General features: G+C 42.6%; 1 protein-coding gene across 4 annotated transcripts in view; it reads right to left on the reverse strand.

Annotated features, from left to right (window-relative positions):
* Positions 1-17,128, reverse strand: part of gphnb (gephyrin b) — a 94,019-nt gene that overhangs the window by 39,430 nt on the left and 37,461 nt on the right. For 3 of the 4 annotated variants that reach the window (XM_041958145.1, XM_041958144.1, XM_041958142.1), the window contains exons 5-8: positions 12,777-12,871; positions 12,307-12,373; positions 6,445-6,717; positions 3,595-3,729 (exon numbers count right to left, since the gene is read on the reverse strand). In XM_041958145.1, the coding sequence (XP_041814079.1) occupies positions 3,595-3,729; positions 6,445-6,717; positions 12,307-12,373; positions 12,777-12,871 (570 nt within the window). Of the gene's footprint in view, positions 1-3,561; positions 3,730-6,444; positions 6,718-12,306; positions 12,374-12,776; positions 12,872-17,128 lie in introns of all 4 variants that reach the window. The other variant, XM_041958143.1, reaches the window with a different exon arrangement.

Below are 17,128 nucleotides of genomic sequence, written 5' to 3' on the forward strand. Positions count from 1 at the left end.
AACATATGGCAGCTTGTCGCTGGGAAACAGCCCGTGTCAGAATCTAAACAAGCCAAGAGCTATACCTAGAGAAGCCATTAACTGTCTGCTATCTGCCGCGCACAAAGACACACATGTGCCGACGTGCATGTCACACACAAGCGCTGACTAATGTGGTTGGCATGTGATCGTGACAGGCCAGCGATGTTCAAACTGGGTCACTGAGAAAGAACGGCTTCAGTGGAGAGACAGGTGCGAGTGTGTGTTTGTATGTCGGGGGCAAGGAAAGAGGGGCTGATGGGAAGGGACTACCTCGCTGCATCAGTAGAGCCAGTAGTAGCACTGGGACAAGAGCAGCAGCATTACAGCTCCCCACTATCCAGTTATTTACAGCGCCACACTCTGTTGCTCAGAGGTCAAAAACACCTCGGCCGAGTCTGATGATGTCTAAACATGATCAGTCGCCTCGAGGCGGGCGCAGAGAACGCTGTAGAGGAAAAAAGTGACATAGCTTTGAAATGTCGAACAAAAAGCATCATATTTGTTCGTTTGGCGCAAAAAGACTGCAAAGACGGCAATAAGGTGTCACAGGTCACTTTCATCTGACATTAATCATTGAGAAACAACGTTAAAGATGTCACCGTTTAAGTATAAAATCCAAGCGGCATACTTCAGTCAAACTAGCGCTGCTGCAATGTTTGGCGTCTTTGCTCCCTTTACAGAGAACAACTCTTGTTCAAACAAACGCAAAACAACCCTGCCACCAATGGCGGGCAGACAGCTAAAGTCAGAACCGCATTCAAAAATCTTCGACTTTGACAGTTTTGTTTAATTTTTATTTTTTTTGGGACAAATCAAGAAAACGGCAGGATTTTTTCTGGGTGCAAATCAAATCTTGAGCTGGGTTGAGATCAAGCAGAGAATCAGCACCAGTTTTTACAAGAGCTGGAGAGGAGCTAGCTACTGCTAAAATGCTAATTTTGTGCAACAAACAGAGAGAAAAAAAAAATCTCAAAAACCTGCAGAATGGGGAATCCAGGGTCATGAGACTTTGCACCAAACTGGAAAATAATACTGTCAACTAGATAAAATGGTGTAATGTATAATGATGCTGCATAATGTGACTCATTTCAATGACACGTTTGCAGGTTCAAGCCTTGCAAAAGCTGTATCTCGAATGTTAGAATTCAACACTTCTCTCACACATCTCATTACTTGCACCTCAGTTCTCCACATCTTGACCGATTGTTTTCACATACGGCTGAGCTCTACATTTAAATATCCACCAGAATTTGAAGAATTCTTGCCGGGGTTAAGCCTCAAGCGCTGACCTCTCGTCGCTCTACGAACACAAAAAGATCTCCTCTGGCTGCTTCGTCCGTCTTAATGACCCGCCTTTGCACCCGCCCTCCCCTTTCCCCGCTAACATCCCATCCCTCTGTTCCCATGGCAACCCCCTCATCTATTCCCACAGCACCTGCCTGCTGTCCGGGAGACACACGAAGACGTGACACTGACAGATGAGGTGAGAGAGAGAGAGAAACAGGAGACACAGGAGAGAGAGAGCTGACGACAAACGGCATTTTAAAAACCTGCAGGAGAGATCGGGGGGAAACAAAAGGATACTTGGACATTTCATATTACAGTGTGTTGCTTTTTGCATCATGAATCGTGCATATCTTTCACGCTGGTAATTCAATTAAACAGAGAACAAGTTTCATTACACTCATCATTATAGCCAACTGTAAACAAGCAAAATGTTAAAGTATCCCATTAAAGCTGGGACGGACAAAGCGGTCGTTCAAAAAAACTGCAGAGTGTAGAATCAAGCCTGGGGAATAATCCTGTAGGCATCCAAGCATAAGACCCACAACCTGCTGTCTCCATAAACACACAAAGACACACACTCACCCACAATCAACAGGGGTTCGACATATAAAATACACTGACACAAACATAAAACACTGTGACACTGAAAGAGAACACCGGTCAAGACTGTGTGTGGCGTTTTGATATGTAAGCATGTATGCAGGTAAGTACCGGTTGTTATATTTTAGATAACCTGAACTAAAATTAAGACATAAACACAAATAAAAACACGCACAATACAATCAAAACTAAAGCTGAGGGAAAAAAAACATTTCTTCGCCAAAAAATAAATGAATGAAATAATCCAAATCTTTGTCTTTTGATTCTAAAAGTTATCCATAAAAAACAATATCGCCACTCTGGTCTGTGGAGGTCAACACAGCTGAGCTGCGGGGGACAAACAGTGGGGCAGAGCAGACAAGAAAATGGGCAAAGGAAGGCTTTGTCTGTGTGTGTGTATATATGAGCATATAAAGCGTCCTGGTGAGAACCTGTTTAAGGTTTTGGCACCTTTCAAAGGGCAGGTTTTGATTTAAGACTTGGGTTTAAGGTTACATTTAAATTGAAGATAAAATTTAGGCTTAGTTGCAGGATTAAATCTGCACATTAAAGTACAGCAAAATGCATACTGATAGTTTTAAATGATGTTAAACTGAAATTTAAGTTAATTCTCGATCATTGAAATACTAGTTCGACAAGGAAGTCCCAACTCAAGGTCCACTTACCAGCTTTTCTGGAGCTTCATCAGCAGATGCAGTTTGTTAATTTGTCATGGAGACCTCTTGACATGCAAGCTCAGTAGCTGTCATGATTATACGGATACTTATGCTCACGTTAAATCCAAACTGTAATGCTGGAACTATTTCTTGGTGACCGGCAGGCAGGTGCAGTGGCTTTCTGCAGCGGTTATGCTGCCTGGATTCCAGGAAGTCACTGCTTTCCTACAGCTTTCATTTCACTGTTCTTGTATCTGATAAAATCCAGATGAGATTCAAGACACTGTCATTTACACTTAGCCACTGGCCCGTCTTCGCTGGCCAGATCGCCCTGACTGCAGTCTGTCTTGGTGTTCACAGGCTCTGTGCAAATCAGACTGTCACAACTGTCAGAGGGCCTGAAGAATTATGTCTTCTCCACTTTAGCAGCTAGCCTCCCTTGTTACTTTATGCTAAACTAAGCTAATCGACTTCCAGCTTTTGCTTCATAGCAGCCTCAGACATGAGAAAGGTATGGATCACCTCATTAAACTCTTAGCAAGAAGCGAATCTGGTCCAAAACTGTTTTCAAAAAACTATTCAAGTTCTCCTTCTGAAGGAGAAAGCAAATTGGTGTGCCTTGAATCGGGATTGTGTTGTCAAAGTACTATTTCCAAGGTCAGGCATCAACTTTACATACTTTTATACTTTCAACCAACCCTAAAAGTACATGGATGAGATCCTATCAGTCACTGAGCTCGAGCACGAGCATGTAACCTCCATCAATGGCTGACGACGTCGAGCGGGGATTGCTTTGTCTTGTCTTGTCTGTCTACTTATCTCCAGCACTTTATATCAAGAGAAGCAAAAGATCTAATATGAGATTTGTCTTGCAACCACAATGATTAAACTTAAACGTTACGGATGGACTTCAGCAAATAAATCTTGTCAGCGTAGAATCCTCCAAAAGATATACTGTAAGCACAACCATGATACATCTGTGTTTGTCTAATTGTACGTACGAGTGTGTGTTTGCTGCATATTTACTCACTTTGGGTGTAGGACAGGAGGCGGTAGAGAGGCGGGAGGTGGCCTGGGCGCGGGGCGACTCCGAGGGCGTGGTGCTGAGAGAGGCTGTATCCCTGGGCAACACCTGCACACCCCGCGACATAATGGAGTCTGGGATCTTAGATCACACACACACACACACACAGACATACACACACACAAGCATACCCACACACACGTGCATGTAAACACCACACAACATAGACCCATAGCCAGCACGCATACACATACTGATATTCAGGATCCAGGAAGACACACATATATAGATACATAAAGTGTGCAGACTCTACAAGCCTCCCTACTTACAGATGCTGAGAACAGCTGTGCTTGCAATAATTTTTTTTAAGTTATCTCGAGATCACAAGTTAATTATTTTGTTGTCCTGAGATAAGAAAGCTCTGCCTTTTGTTTTCTCGAGATAACGAGATAAATGAACCGTTACCACGAGAAAACAAACGGCAATTTCTGTAAGGTGGGAAGCTTTAAAACAAACCATATGAACTTTTATAAACTTTTGTCATTCGTTGTGAGAAATGAATGGCTAATTATTGTAAGAGATAGTCTTACAAACAGAGATCAACATAAAGCAGATGTGTTGCTGTTCAGGAGGATGCAACCAAAAGAATTAATATTGACGCACATCAATGGGTTTTTGAAGAGTATAATAAAGTTTCTAGAGGTAAGACTGAAGTATAGTCTAATGCATTGATCAATAATTGGAAATAATCTGATATTTTAATCTTAAAACAGTTGCTATAGTTTGTCAAGAAGCCGTCTATGCATGCATGCTGGCATGGCTCTCCTTATCTCTGATAAATATTATAAGAAATAAGAGCACACAAGCTTCTGCTTTCCCATTATAACTGGTTGATTATGTCGTTATCTCAAAAAAATCTGCCTTTTTTTCATTATATTATTAACTCATGATTTCGAGATAACAGCATTAAAAAAATAATCACAGGCCCGGCCTTCCTCGGCTTCTGTTCTCTACCATGAGGCCTCACGTCAAACTTAAACGACCACGCCTACTCACAGGGTTGATGCAGATGACAGGCAAACGGCCTCAAAAACGTGACACGGGTGATGACATATAATGAGCTATCAGGGGGGCGGGGTCTTACCAACATCCATCTGTGACTGGACAATGAGGTGGGATGTTACCCTGACAACAGAGCCACAAAGCAGGGTCCAGGCTGCAGACAGGGCAGGATAGGATGGTGGGTATGGAGAGATACTTGATGTTAAGTGTGACAGAGTAGGTGCACACACAGATGTATGTAGAGACACACAGTCATGAGATATGACACACAGAGATACATGACAAACTAATAATGAAGAGGTTCACTCTTTTTCAACTCAAGACCCAATATTTGTCTAACAGGAAGCTCACAGTGTAGTCAGATGTGTCTTCATACGTACGACAGACAAAAAGGATCAGAAATCATACTTTATATTGGGCTTTGTTGACTTTACTGTTGCTTGGCTTCTGGTAAAGGTGTAGCAGAGAGAAATAAAGCCAATAAAACCTGAAAGAAAGATTGTTTTGCAGTTAGTTAAGCTCGATTCAGGCTGCATCTTCCAAATGAAGCTGGTTTTTCCGAGATTTTGTAGGATACAACAGGTGTTTCTTAAGCAGCCCTCAGTAAACCAATAATCCAAAGTGCACCAGGCAAATGTTTAATGGAACATTTGAGCGCTCCTGGTCAACGAGTCTTGTTAGCCATCTGCTGTTAACGAGAGGGGCTTTTTAAATAAGGATAAATGGAATTTATATTGATGCATTTACAAGACCCGCAACCTGGTACACTGTTAAATTAAACCATCACAGTTTACACTGCGCGTACCCGATTCGCTTTAAACTTGGTTGGCTGTTTATGAACAGTCGTGGTGAAATATTTGACTTAAGAAGTGCACCCAAATGCACCATTTGGTGAAGAGCTGCAGGATGATGGCAGCTGAGCAGGTCCAGCATCCAGCCTCTGACTGTGCACTTCCTTTTCTTGAGCCTAAATCATAGATTCTGATGGTGTGAATGGCTGCCCAGCTGGAGCAGCATAGAAATTTTATTCAGGTATGGGTTGAAAAACAGGAAATCCATCATGCCAAGGTGCTACCTGTAGCATTTTTAAACATCAATGTGTCGTGTTCAGAGTAATTGTGTACCTCTGGTATAATAAGATCACGACAGCTTGGTTCAGCAGCCTGGATCAACATCAATTATTCTCAAATGCTGGAAAGTACTGTACAACTTTGAACTTCTTCAAACATTCATCCCATATCTAAGACGAGTGCACTCTGTAATTCACACATTTCTACTTTATCTAATTTCAGCGTTATCAAACATCCCACAGCAACATCTGCCATAGATCAAAACAACACTGGTTTCTTTGTACTTTGTATGTACATAACACAGTGCTGTATAATTGAAGCCTTCGTGTTGGAGATGGTGTATTTCCCTTTGAGCAGATTCTATAGATACGTGAAATACATGAAACTGCACATAACGCTTCCTCCTGATTGGCCCATTTAAAGAAACTGTGTAAAAACTTTACAATCCTTTCAAGAACACATTTCCCATAAAAAACGCTGTCACCTGTCAAAGTTCTCATCTGCACTCTGCCGTCTGTTCTTTCATCTGCCTCTCCTAATACCAGACATTGTGACACTGCGATTGTCTTTAAATTATTTTTGTGTTGACTTATTGATGTTAAAATGCTACGTATAGCACATGCTTGTGTGAACGTGTATAGATGACCGTTTGAAATGGATTGAGTCAGAGCTCTGAAAAAATGCAATTTTATGCAATAACGAATCCTCTCCTCCCCACTGCTACCTTGGCGGCGATGGATGCTGCGGTGATGTGGGAGGAGGAGCTGTCCTCGGTGGACGCTACACCGCTGTCCTTCTTCTCCTCATCCTCCTCCTCGCACTGCACGCCCTTGTCTTCTGTCTGCCGGCGTGGCGAACTGTTGGGCGGCGGCGAGAGGGGCGGTGGTGGCGACGGCAGGTCCTCCAGCTCGTCTGCCGCCTCCTTTACCTTTACCACTGCATCCCGCAGAAGGTCGATGGCGTGTGGCAGCGCCGGCAGGATGAACTGAAAGCATTCCTGGGTAAAAGAGTGCAAGGACGGAGAGAACATCAGTGACAGGGATTTTGGCGACATGGACAGTTGTCTTACATCGATTCAAGAACTGCCAGCATGACCAAAATAAAGGCCGGTACCGAATAAAGGCCAGTAAGAAAAAAGCATTGTTGTTGCCTGTTGTTACTTTAATTACTCACATTAAATTCAGCACACAGCACTAATTCCATCAGTACATCAACAGACTAATGTTATACTCACCACTCTGCCTTGACAGAATAGTGTTTTCACTCGCTAAATAATTAAAATTGCTTCTACTTTGTCGTTTTTTCCATCAAAGTTGACCCACTGTCAATGAAAATCAACACTCCTGCAGCTGTTTCACATTAAAAGCCCCACAGCCCTTCTCAAGTATGCCATGTTTTATTCACCAAACATTTCCAGCTGGCTTGCCTTCATCAGCACATACGTATGGGATGGCTGGAAACGTTGAATAAAGCATGCTGTAGTCGAGAGAAGTTTAATTTTGATGGAGTCACACTGGCCTGCAACTCACTGTGTGTGCATTCTCAATGTTAGAAAGTGTCACGTTAAAAGCCTGACAGAAAATGAAGCCCTCTGGGATGCTGTAAGGCTTTTAATGTGAAAAATCCATGCAAAATAATGGCAAAGCAGAACTGAAGAACTAGAAATAATTAGTGACATAATACATTTTGGTTCAAGAGAAAAATGTAAGAGCAACACATTAAGTATGACACTACTGCTGATGGAATTAGAGCTGTGGAAATGCAGATTATGCTGAATTTATTAAAGCAACAAGTAAAAATAGGGCAAGTGTTGAGTTTACATGAACAGGAAACAACATTCACATGAAAATAAAACAGAATTGGATCTGACAATAGGGACACATCTCAAAAAAATATGCAAAATTCTACTTAAATATAGGAAATAAAGGCCTGTCTCTAATATACAAAATAAGTCTGTGTCAACTGGAGACCTGGCTTCCCTTGCAGTTAAGGTATTTTACAGCAGACTACTACGTTTAACCAGGAATAATGTTATCTACTCAGTTCTGTGTAACTGTGTGTGACCCTGTTTAAGGCAGAGAATGAAAACCAGAGATTTCCTCCTCGACCTCAGCAGGTCACAGTGCCTCCCTCTGGCCACATTTATACTAGCTTGTGCTCTTTCCTTCCTCCCTCCATATCTGTTTCCCTCTCCGGCGTCTCTCTGTGTGTCAGTGTGCCTGTGGGCTCCTCGGCTATGCTAAATGCTCCATTCTCCTCACTCCCAAGACAAGAGCTAATCTGTGAAATTATTTATCTTCTTGTGTATTTTAAGCATTGAGAAGATACATTATTAATCGCTCCCACACTTTACAGTATCGCTGGCTGCGAGCAGGCTTTCGGAGCCACCTTTCCACAACCACATCCTGCTTTATGTGTGCCTATCACAGGCTGGATTACATATGACAATGTTAATCTTGATTTGACTGAATTTAAATCCCACAGATCCACACGAGGATGCATGCATGGCTGGAACAGCATCCTCCGCCGCTGTGCATGAAGGATGCAAAAAAGAGAGCAGGTGGACTCCTCAGAGCGGGAGATGAAAGAGATTGAATGGGTTAATCTCAGCAGTTGACCACCAGCCCGCTAGCGCTGCTGTGTAGCCGCAAGCTAACCTTTCCACCCCATACCTCGCCTTCATTCATACACATACACATCCTAAACCCCTCAGCACACAGTAGAAGACGGTTTATGCCTCTTGCTGGTGTGTTTGAAGCCCACGTCTGAGTGTTTTTGGAAGACGTGGAAAGGAGGGCCGGGTGTGGAGGGATTGGGGAAAAGAGGGAGTGAGGATGGTGTCAAGAGCCTGGAGACATTCCCTCTTTCCCGTTTTGTGCTTTCATTGCGTGCCGGGAAATTTTTTAGGTACGTCAGGAGTGCCGGCTTTTTTTTTTCGCCTGCTCTTATTCTCTGTTTTGTCCTGGAGGAGAGTAACTGTCAGGAACACTAAAGAGCAGAATCCCTGGATATACTGCCAGCGGAAACAAGCGAGAGAGAAGGATGGAGGAAGGAGGGGAAGGCACTGCCACTCGGAGAGGGGGGTTTGCAGGAGATGACGAGAGGATGACAGACAGAGAGAGAGAGAGAGAGGGAGAGAGAGGGAGAGAGAGAGGGAGAGAGAGGATGAGATCTCGAGAGATTAAGAGAGACAGAGTTGGAGATTCAGTGAGAGAGCAAAAAGAAACTGCAACAAAACGACAGTGAGACAAACATAAAAAGTGAAGAAGATGGACAGAGAAACAAGAGAGACACGGGACAGTGGAGAAGAAGAGATGGAGAGTGAGAAAAGAAATGGACACCATTATATTTTAGACCAGTATCACTTCTGGAGTACAGGTTCTAGATCAGTAAAGTTGCAAGAATCCAGAAATAACAAATCAGGGCATGGGAGTCCTTACATCAGGGGCCCCCCACACTTTGAGGACCATTTTCATATTTACAATATACTTATAGACCAGCTGGTGGGGTGTGGAGGGCCAAAACAGTGGTTAGGATATTGTAACACACATGCTAGGCCTTTTATCTTCTAAAAGAAACCCTTCAGTGAAGTTAAGTACAGTTTTTTAGTCTAGTTAGCTGGTTGCAACAGTTGTAGGAGCGTAGTGTAAGCAGGTTTAGGGATAGGAGGGCATAAATGTGAGTAATTTCTCCACACTTCCCTCCAATTATTGCTTTTCTTAAATTCTGATTTACTGCTCTCTTCAACCCTGTGGAAATTATTTCTATAAAATGAGGAAATTCAGTTAAATTTACATATGGGGTCGAAGGCCTCAGATATGGAGTATTGTCATTCAAACAAAGCATTCTGCCAGTCTTTTCAGCCAAAGATGATATTGAACACACGGATATAAATACAAATGTATGCAGAGATGAAAGTATGAGAAGTGATCAAGTGAAGTTGCAATCAGTTCTGTGGTTTATGTAAAAAAATATCTGTCCCATCAGGGAGAAATGTCACTGCAGTGTTTAGAAATGTCATCACAGAGGGTATAAATGTCTTCACCACAAGGTAAATATCATCACTGCAGGTGGAGGCATCATCACCAAAAATTTCAATGTTTGGTGAACAAATGTTACGATAACCAGCAGAGATACGAGCGGCACACACAGCACAAGCATCAGAGCAGGGGAAACTGTCATTAAACATCATTACCGCAGGTAGGAATACTATCACCACGTGGGAGCAACATTACAGCACCTGGTCGAGATGTTGGGTCCATGAAGAGAGAAGACTAAATCGTTAATTGCGGTGCAGAAATTCAGGCTTGTGGGTTGAAGCATCATTACAGTTTGCAAAAGCCGCCGTAAAAAGTCTAAATGTGGTCGGGATGGGCTGAAATGTCGAGACCTAAAGAAACATCCATGTACAGGAGAGCGGCAAAAGCATTTTTCCTCTCCGGCTGAAGAGAAATTGAGCATGTTTTATGGACTATAGCCCTGATATTAGTTTTATTTAGCCTACATTGTAATTTAATATGTTATAAAATATTACAGTTTGACCAATATAGTACAGATTTTTAAAGGTTGGCTGTAGTATTTATTGCTTTGAAGCCAAATCTAGAGTTGAAAAGAGCTCTCTTCTGATTTGACATTACATTACATAATTTAGCTGACCGTTTTATCCAAAGTGACTTACAATGAGTACATTTTAGTACATCATCTTCATCAAATCTGCTGAACTGCTTCAAATGCTACAAAATAAAACAGGATGTGATCATTTGCTGATCCTTTTTGACATAAACTCAATTGAAAACAGTACAAAGACAATATATTTAATGTCTCTACTCATCAGCTTCATTGATTTTTGTAAATATCTGCTTATTCTGAATTTGATGCAGCAACATGTTTTAGACAAATTGGGACAGGAGCAACTAAAGACTGGGAAAGTTGAGGAACGCTCCAAAAACACCTGTTTGGATCATTCCACAGGTAAACAGGCTGATTGGTAACAGATGATAGCATCATGATTGGGTATGAAAGGAGCATCACTTCGTAAAACTTTTGTTGTTAAACGCATTATGGGAAATGTAGGATCCAGTGTTTTTTAGAGCTCCTCTCCAGCTTTAAGTTGACCACCACATGACTTTTAAATCTAACTCATAATTTTTTTTCCTTCAAAAGTTATGTCAAAACAATTTCTAAACGTACAAAGTTTCAATGTTCCCTCCTGAGATGCATTCATAAAATCACTTACACTGACACGAACCACTAAAACATTTCATCCAAAGTCATCCTAAGATTGCATCACAATATGCAAACAGCCAGGACATATATGGAATGCCAACAGTCCACAGATCAGGAGTGTGTTGTATCTGCGGGGTAAATGAGGCCAAAGAGACAAAATGAGTAGCTAAAAGATGCACCGCCGACACTCTGACATAAGGGCCTTCGTCTGGCTGGCTCAGCTGGACTTCCCCGTTATCTTTATGACAGGAGATCATCATAATAAAAGCCTGCAATGGGCGGCTTGTGCCGTTAACTTTAACTGGGGGTTGATGAGGGAGACACTAATATGGCAGCAGATGGGGGGGATGTGGCGTAATTGATTAAAAGAAATACTAAAATCGATCAGGAGAAGCGGCCGCGTAACGAGACAGAGACAGATGTGCAGGTCAGCACGGCAGAGAGGGAGACAGATGGAGGGGGAGAGGGAGACAGCAGTGGGCGAACACACACACACACACGCACGCACACACACACACACACACACACACACGCACACACAATGTAAACATAAACCCACACGTGCACTCTTGATCTTTCCTTTGCACAGATAGAAACACACACACAGATCTATACTGTACGCACAGACATCATGAATTCATCATTCAAATGCATTCACGCACTGTACACATGCTCCTCTCACACACATGTGCGCGTGTGCACACACACAAACACACACACACACACACACACACACACACACACACACAGACACTGACTGCATGTAGATGCATTTCGATCACTGACAATGTGCAGGGAAGAGTTCAATGTGATGTCGACCTTCACATAAGGAGTCATGTTTTTAGCACAATGCTAAGCTAACAGAGCCCATACAAACAGGTCATAGCTACATAGTTCCAGCATTCAAGACAAAGCCGCGGGTTACTGTCTACTCCTCAATTTTTTGTCAGTATAATCAAGGTGTCCTGTGCACAGGACCAGATCCGCAGCATTGACTTCTTGCTATATTTTGCACTGAAAAATGAAATTGCTTCTCATTCACCCACTTCCCCACAGTGAACAGCCATGCAAATCAGGAGCAATTAGTGTTTAGCTTTTTGTTCAAGGACACTTTGACATGGGGACAGAGGTTGGGAATTCAATCCTCAAACCCCTCGAAAAAGAAAGAAAAAACAGTGTAAGTGAGGCATATGAGCTGGCTTATCACTTCAACTCCTTAAAAATGAGTTTTTTTTTCTGCAAGCACAGCACCTGATCTGAATTACCCGTGTTTATGTCACTGCTGGTCGGGTGGCTCTGACTACACCCGGCCCTAACATCCACAGGAGAAAAAGGTGACGCCGCTGCAGCTGTTTCCTACCTGGGAGCCTTTCTTGCTTCCTGGTAAGTTAATGATGAGCGTCTTCCCTCGGATACCACACACAGGTCTGCAACACACAAACACAGGGAAGGCTTTAAAAGAATACGGGAGAAGAAAAGCGCGTTAGCGAGCTTCATTATGGTGATATATGCCTCTCCCTCCACCTTAAAGCCTCGATTCAGTGTTTCGCACTGCGCTGCACTTCATCACAGGTGATGAATGAACTCACTCAACATTTTGACTTAACATGAAAAGGTGGGATGTTCCTATTTAAGCAGGAGGAGGGAGTCGCACTGCATGTTATTGATCTGATAAGCTGAATAACTGTCTCTGCTTTGATCACGTCTAAATACAGGGACTATGAAGTCAGGTGACGGGACGTTTTAACTTTAGCACGCTGGCACAGAGGATTAAATAAATGAATTCAATAGAAAATGAAGTGTTTTGGTATGTGAGAGTGTGTGTCTGACCTGGAAAGCATGCCTAGCGGTGTGACGTTGAGGGATCCCATCAGCATCGCAAGAGACATCCCTGGAGCCTCGCGCTCTATCACCTCCTTAGTGGCCTGGAGAGAGGAGAGATGAAGATGAGGGTCATTAGTGTGATCACAGTCTAACTAAGCATGTGTCTATCTTCAGTATTTATGAAACGATTTATTCAAACGCTGTGGAGTTCTACTCCTGCAGATTAGTTTCAGGCAGTCATTTGAGCTAAAAATACCAGCAGGAAGGGGTTTATTAACCCAATCGGCAGAATAAATGTTGGCTTTGCACATTTCTGCAAACCACGGGTACGTTACAGCACTGCGGCAAAGGTCTGATCAGGTTAAGGGACAAAACCACTTGGTTGGGTTGGGAAAAGATCATGTTTTGGCTTAAAATACCCAGATTTGTCGGCACAAACATGGCTGGAAAATGTCCTGAAGCCTCATAAACACGCACCAGTAATCTGAACTCCATCACTTTGACCTATTGTAGAAACTTTGATGTGACACTTATGAAACCCACAAATCAAACGTGTCCTTGGTTTGCAGAAACGTACAATGCCAACATTTATACTGCTGACTGGACTGGGTTTATACAAGAGATGAGTGTCAGAAAAGCTACTATAACAACACACAGACATATGCATCCTTCCCAAAAGTACAGCTACGTTAATCTGTTAACCTGTGCTGTCATTTAGTCTTTGTCTCTGGGATGTTTGATACCTTACCCCGGTTCATTTGAAAAAATGCAATGAATCATGAAATCTGTGAGCAGTATTTAAATTTAGTTGAAGTTCTGAAGTCTTTCCATCATGCTGCTGGAACAACTGAGTGAACAATCAGCAGACTAAAGTAAAATAAAGGTGTCATAACTTTCCTTTTTCCTGATATAATATAGTTGATTAAAGCTGTGAGACTATAAATGTCAATATAAAAACAGAACAACAGCATTTTTCCACTGTGTTCAGTGATATGCTTTAAATATTGCACCTCTCTGTTGTATATTGTTGTATAGTGAAAAAAGACCTTTAACATTTAAGGATTTAAATCAAAATAGATATATTTTATATATATATATGATATTTCAACCCATATTTTTTGAGGACCTGGATACTGACACTGGCTTCTTTGATTGATCCAGAGTGATCAGAATGGCTGAAACAACAGAGAAAAGCAATGCGACGTTAAAGTTCGCTGCAGGAACAGCGCGCTTCAGAATAACGCCTCATTAAAAAAATCTTGTTGAAGTGCGAGGTTAAGAGGTAAACCCGTGACGCCTCCTGGATGCACGTCTTGACTCAAATCTGCCCTTCACGTATTGATTTACAATCCCTCACACACACGCACAATCCATGTCTCAGCTGTCTGACGGCTGAAAAATCCTTATCTGACCTGTCTGCTGTACATCCCCCATTAGCAATCATGATCGATTAAATCCCTGAAATCGATGCAGGAATATGTCTTTTTCTTGGTCAGCCTGCGCGGTCGATCCTGCAGCCTGGGATATTTCTGAGATGACGATTATTTATCATGTTTTGTAGACAATGTGCAGGTATCTTCAGTTGGTCAGCTGGGATTTTATGGCATTAAAAGCAGATGGGATACGTGTGGTTTTCAGGGGTGGCGCTTTGACCAATTTCACCGTCTTCGCAGGAAGCAAGGCATTTGTTTGGGCGTGCATGTGTACACATTTGTGGGACTGCGGCACGCTCTTGACGGATAGATAGCGGAGAAGATAGCGCCTTCTCCTCCAGCTGTGTGTGTTGGGTGCCCTTGAGTTGAGTGACACTTCAAACGCACCATTAGCGAGGGAGAGGGGAGAGGAAAGACTTCAAAGGGAGAGGAGCCACTGATGAGCATCGCGGGCTTGGACTCGGGAGGGAGGAGAGGAGAGGAGGAGGGTAAGAGTGTGGGAGGGACAGAGGAGGGGTGAGATAGAGACAAGAGGGGAGGAGGCTGGATTTATACCTCATCACACGTCAGACAAAGTCACTGATTAGAAGAGGAGGGAGGTGGGTTTGATTCAACAGGCAGGGAGGGACTATGAGGGTATTTACAGCCATGTAAAAGGAAATAGGAGCTGTTCTTATTTAGATATTTCAAAATAAACATTTCATCCAGTTAAATATTGGAGCAGATGTTTCGCATACATCCTCCATGCTTCTCTGGCTAATCACCAGAAATCAATGCGACCTGCATGAGGAGAGCAATTAATCGCGCATGCATCTGTTGGATGGCGGCTAACAGGAAGGGATCAAGCTCCAGCGGTTTACATGAAGTGTAGCTTTAATGTTTTTACAAGTTATGGACAGCTATGAAATTCCTCCAGCTTCCATATTGGATGAAGCAAACCAGCCTGATCTCACACAGTAATGAGTTTTTCCCACTTTCTGCTACTTCAAACTTCTACTCTTGAACAATTCATACACAAATATTTCACTTTTTATTCCACAACTTGCATTTGATAACTTTAGAGATACAGATTAATAATACAAAATATAACCAATAAATAAATGATCTAATGAGATCAGTAAGATTAACTGATCCCCAGGGGGAAATTCATTAACTATTCAGCAGCATATACATGTAAAACATGTAAAAAGACTGGCCACACATTTATCAGCTGTTAAAGTGATGTACACATTAATGCACTAATCATAAGCAATGAATACGTGAATATATACAGTATTCTGACAATGCTTTTGTACTTTAACAGAGTAGTTCTACACTGTGGTACTGCGACTTTTACTTGAGTAAAAGATCTGAGTACTTCTTGCACCACTGGGCAGGAATGGAAAATGTGATTATGAGTTACTGCTAGTAGCGCTAACTACAGCAACGTAGCAGGACAACAAACAGGCTTCTGCAAACCACTAAGATGACAAGAAAAGGTAAAACAGCAACATCCCGGCTGGTTATGTCCCTGCAAAGACCCGGCAAGACCGTCACCTATGAAAACCAAATGCACCCCTGCTGGTTGCATGTATTCATGTCCCGGCTGGTCATTCAACATGAAGCACAAACAAGCCCTGATTTTGATCGAATTCAAAGATGAAATCGGCCTTGATTGATGATGTAGAAGGCGGGCGCACGTCAGATAACACTGTACAAAGAGCTCGAAAGCTGCGAAATGTAATCTGTTACTTGTGTCCTGCTTTGAGCTGAAGCAGAATACAGTCATATGTGTCTTGTAGAGGCTTCAAACGCGCAGAGACAGACAGAGAGATACCGTCGTCTCCAGCACACAGGGTGGAATCAGATAGCAGGTATTATCAGCGACTACAGTGTCTGCGCGTCTTCCCTCTTCCAGGAAGGTTGCTGTCGACCATGATTGATGAGGGCCAATGATACTGCTGAGAACCACAGCTCATCCCCTGCCAAATTGCTTGTGTGTGTGTGTGTGAGTGTGAGTGAGGATGGCTGAGTGTGCGCAACACAGTGTAGCAGCGTAAATCCAAAAAATGGTCCCACTCTAACTAAAGTTATGGGGTTGACGGCGACGTGTGACGAGAGGAGATGAGAGAGACTGGAGGCAGATCCTTGCATGTATGCACGGTAATATACCTGATTCACAGCACACTACCCTGCATGTGTGTCTGCATGCAAACACACTTTAAAACTTTGTATTTAACGTTTTCTGCAATGATGAGCAGCAGCATTGAGGAAAGTGCGTGTGTGTGGCCACAGCTGCACTGAACCCCATTTGTTGTAAATGATTTGCGTTAATGCACCCTGGAGTTCTCCCCTGTTGTTAGATATGACATGATGATGGCCTGTGAGTTGCCAAACATAAATACATTAATTAAAACAGAGTGCAAAACATGGGGGAATTGTGTTTTTACTGCTGAAAAATTCCCATAATCTATATAAATGATTTATGTATCTATAATTAGGGGTTGAAGTCTAAAATAAATCTGATTCCAAGCATAGACAGCTACTTTGTGGTAAATCTGGAAATGTGTCGACAATAAAGAAATGGTCTTTAGCCACTATGGCCGCCTCTCCTGTAGTTTCTTCACCTGCCACCCATTATCTCTGAATTGCTTGCTACATAATCCCATATATATGATTTTTTTTTCCCCCAAAAAATGAACCAATAAGGATCTAACTTCCGCCTCTTTATTTCCCATGTGACCACGGGGCTAATTACACTGTGTGTTAATCAGCGCTGCAACAAATGAATAAAGCAACAACAGGCGAGTTCTAGGTTTCACACAACGACGTATTTCACGCATTCGTTATCGTCATACGTCCATTGTACAATGTAGTTGTATAACACCAGCTCCCTGACGTGACCTCACACCAAAACACTATCCATATTTCACCCCAAGCTGTCCT

This window comes from Chelmon rostratus, chromosome 18 (assembly GCF_017976325.1).
Source record: "Chelmon rostratus isolate fCheRos1 chromosome 18, fCheRos1.pri, whole genome shotgun sequence".
In the NCBI taxonomy this organism is placed as follows: Eukaryota; Metazoa; Chordata; class Actinopteri; order Chaetodontiformes; family Chaetodontidae; genus Chelmon; species Chelmon rostratus.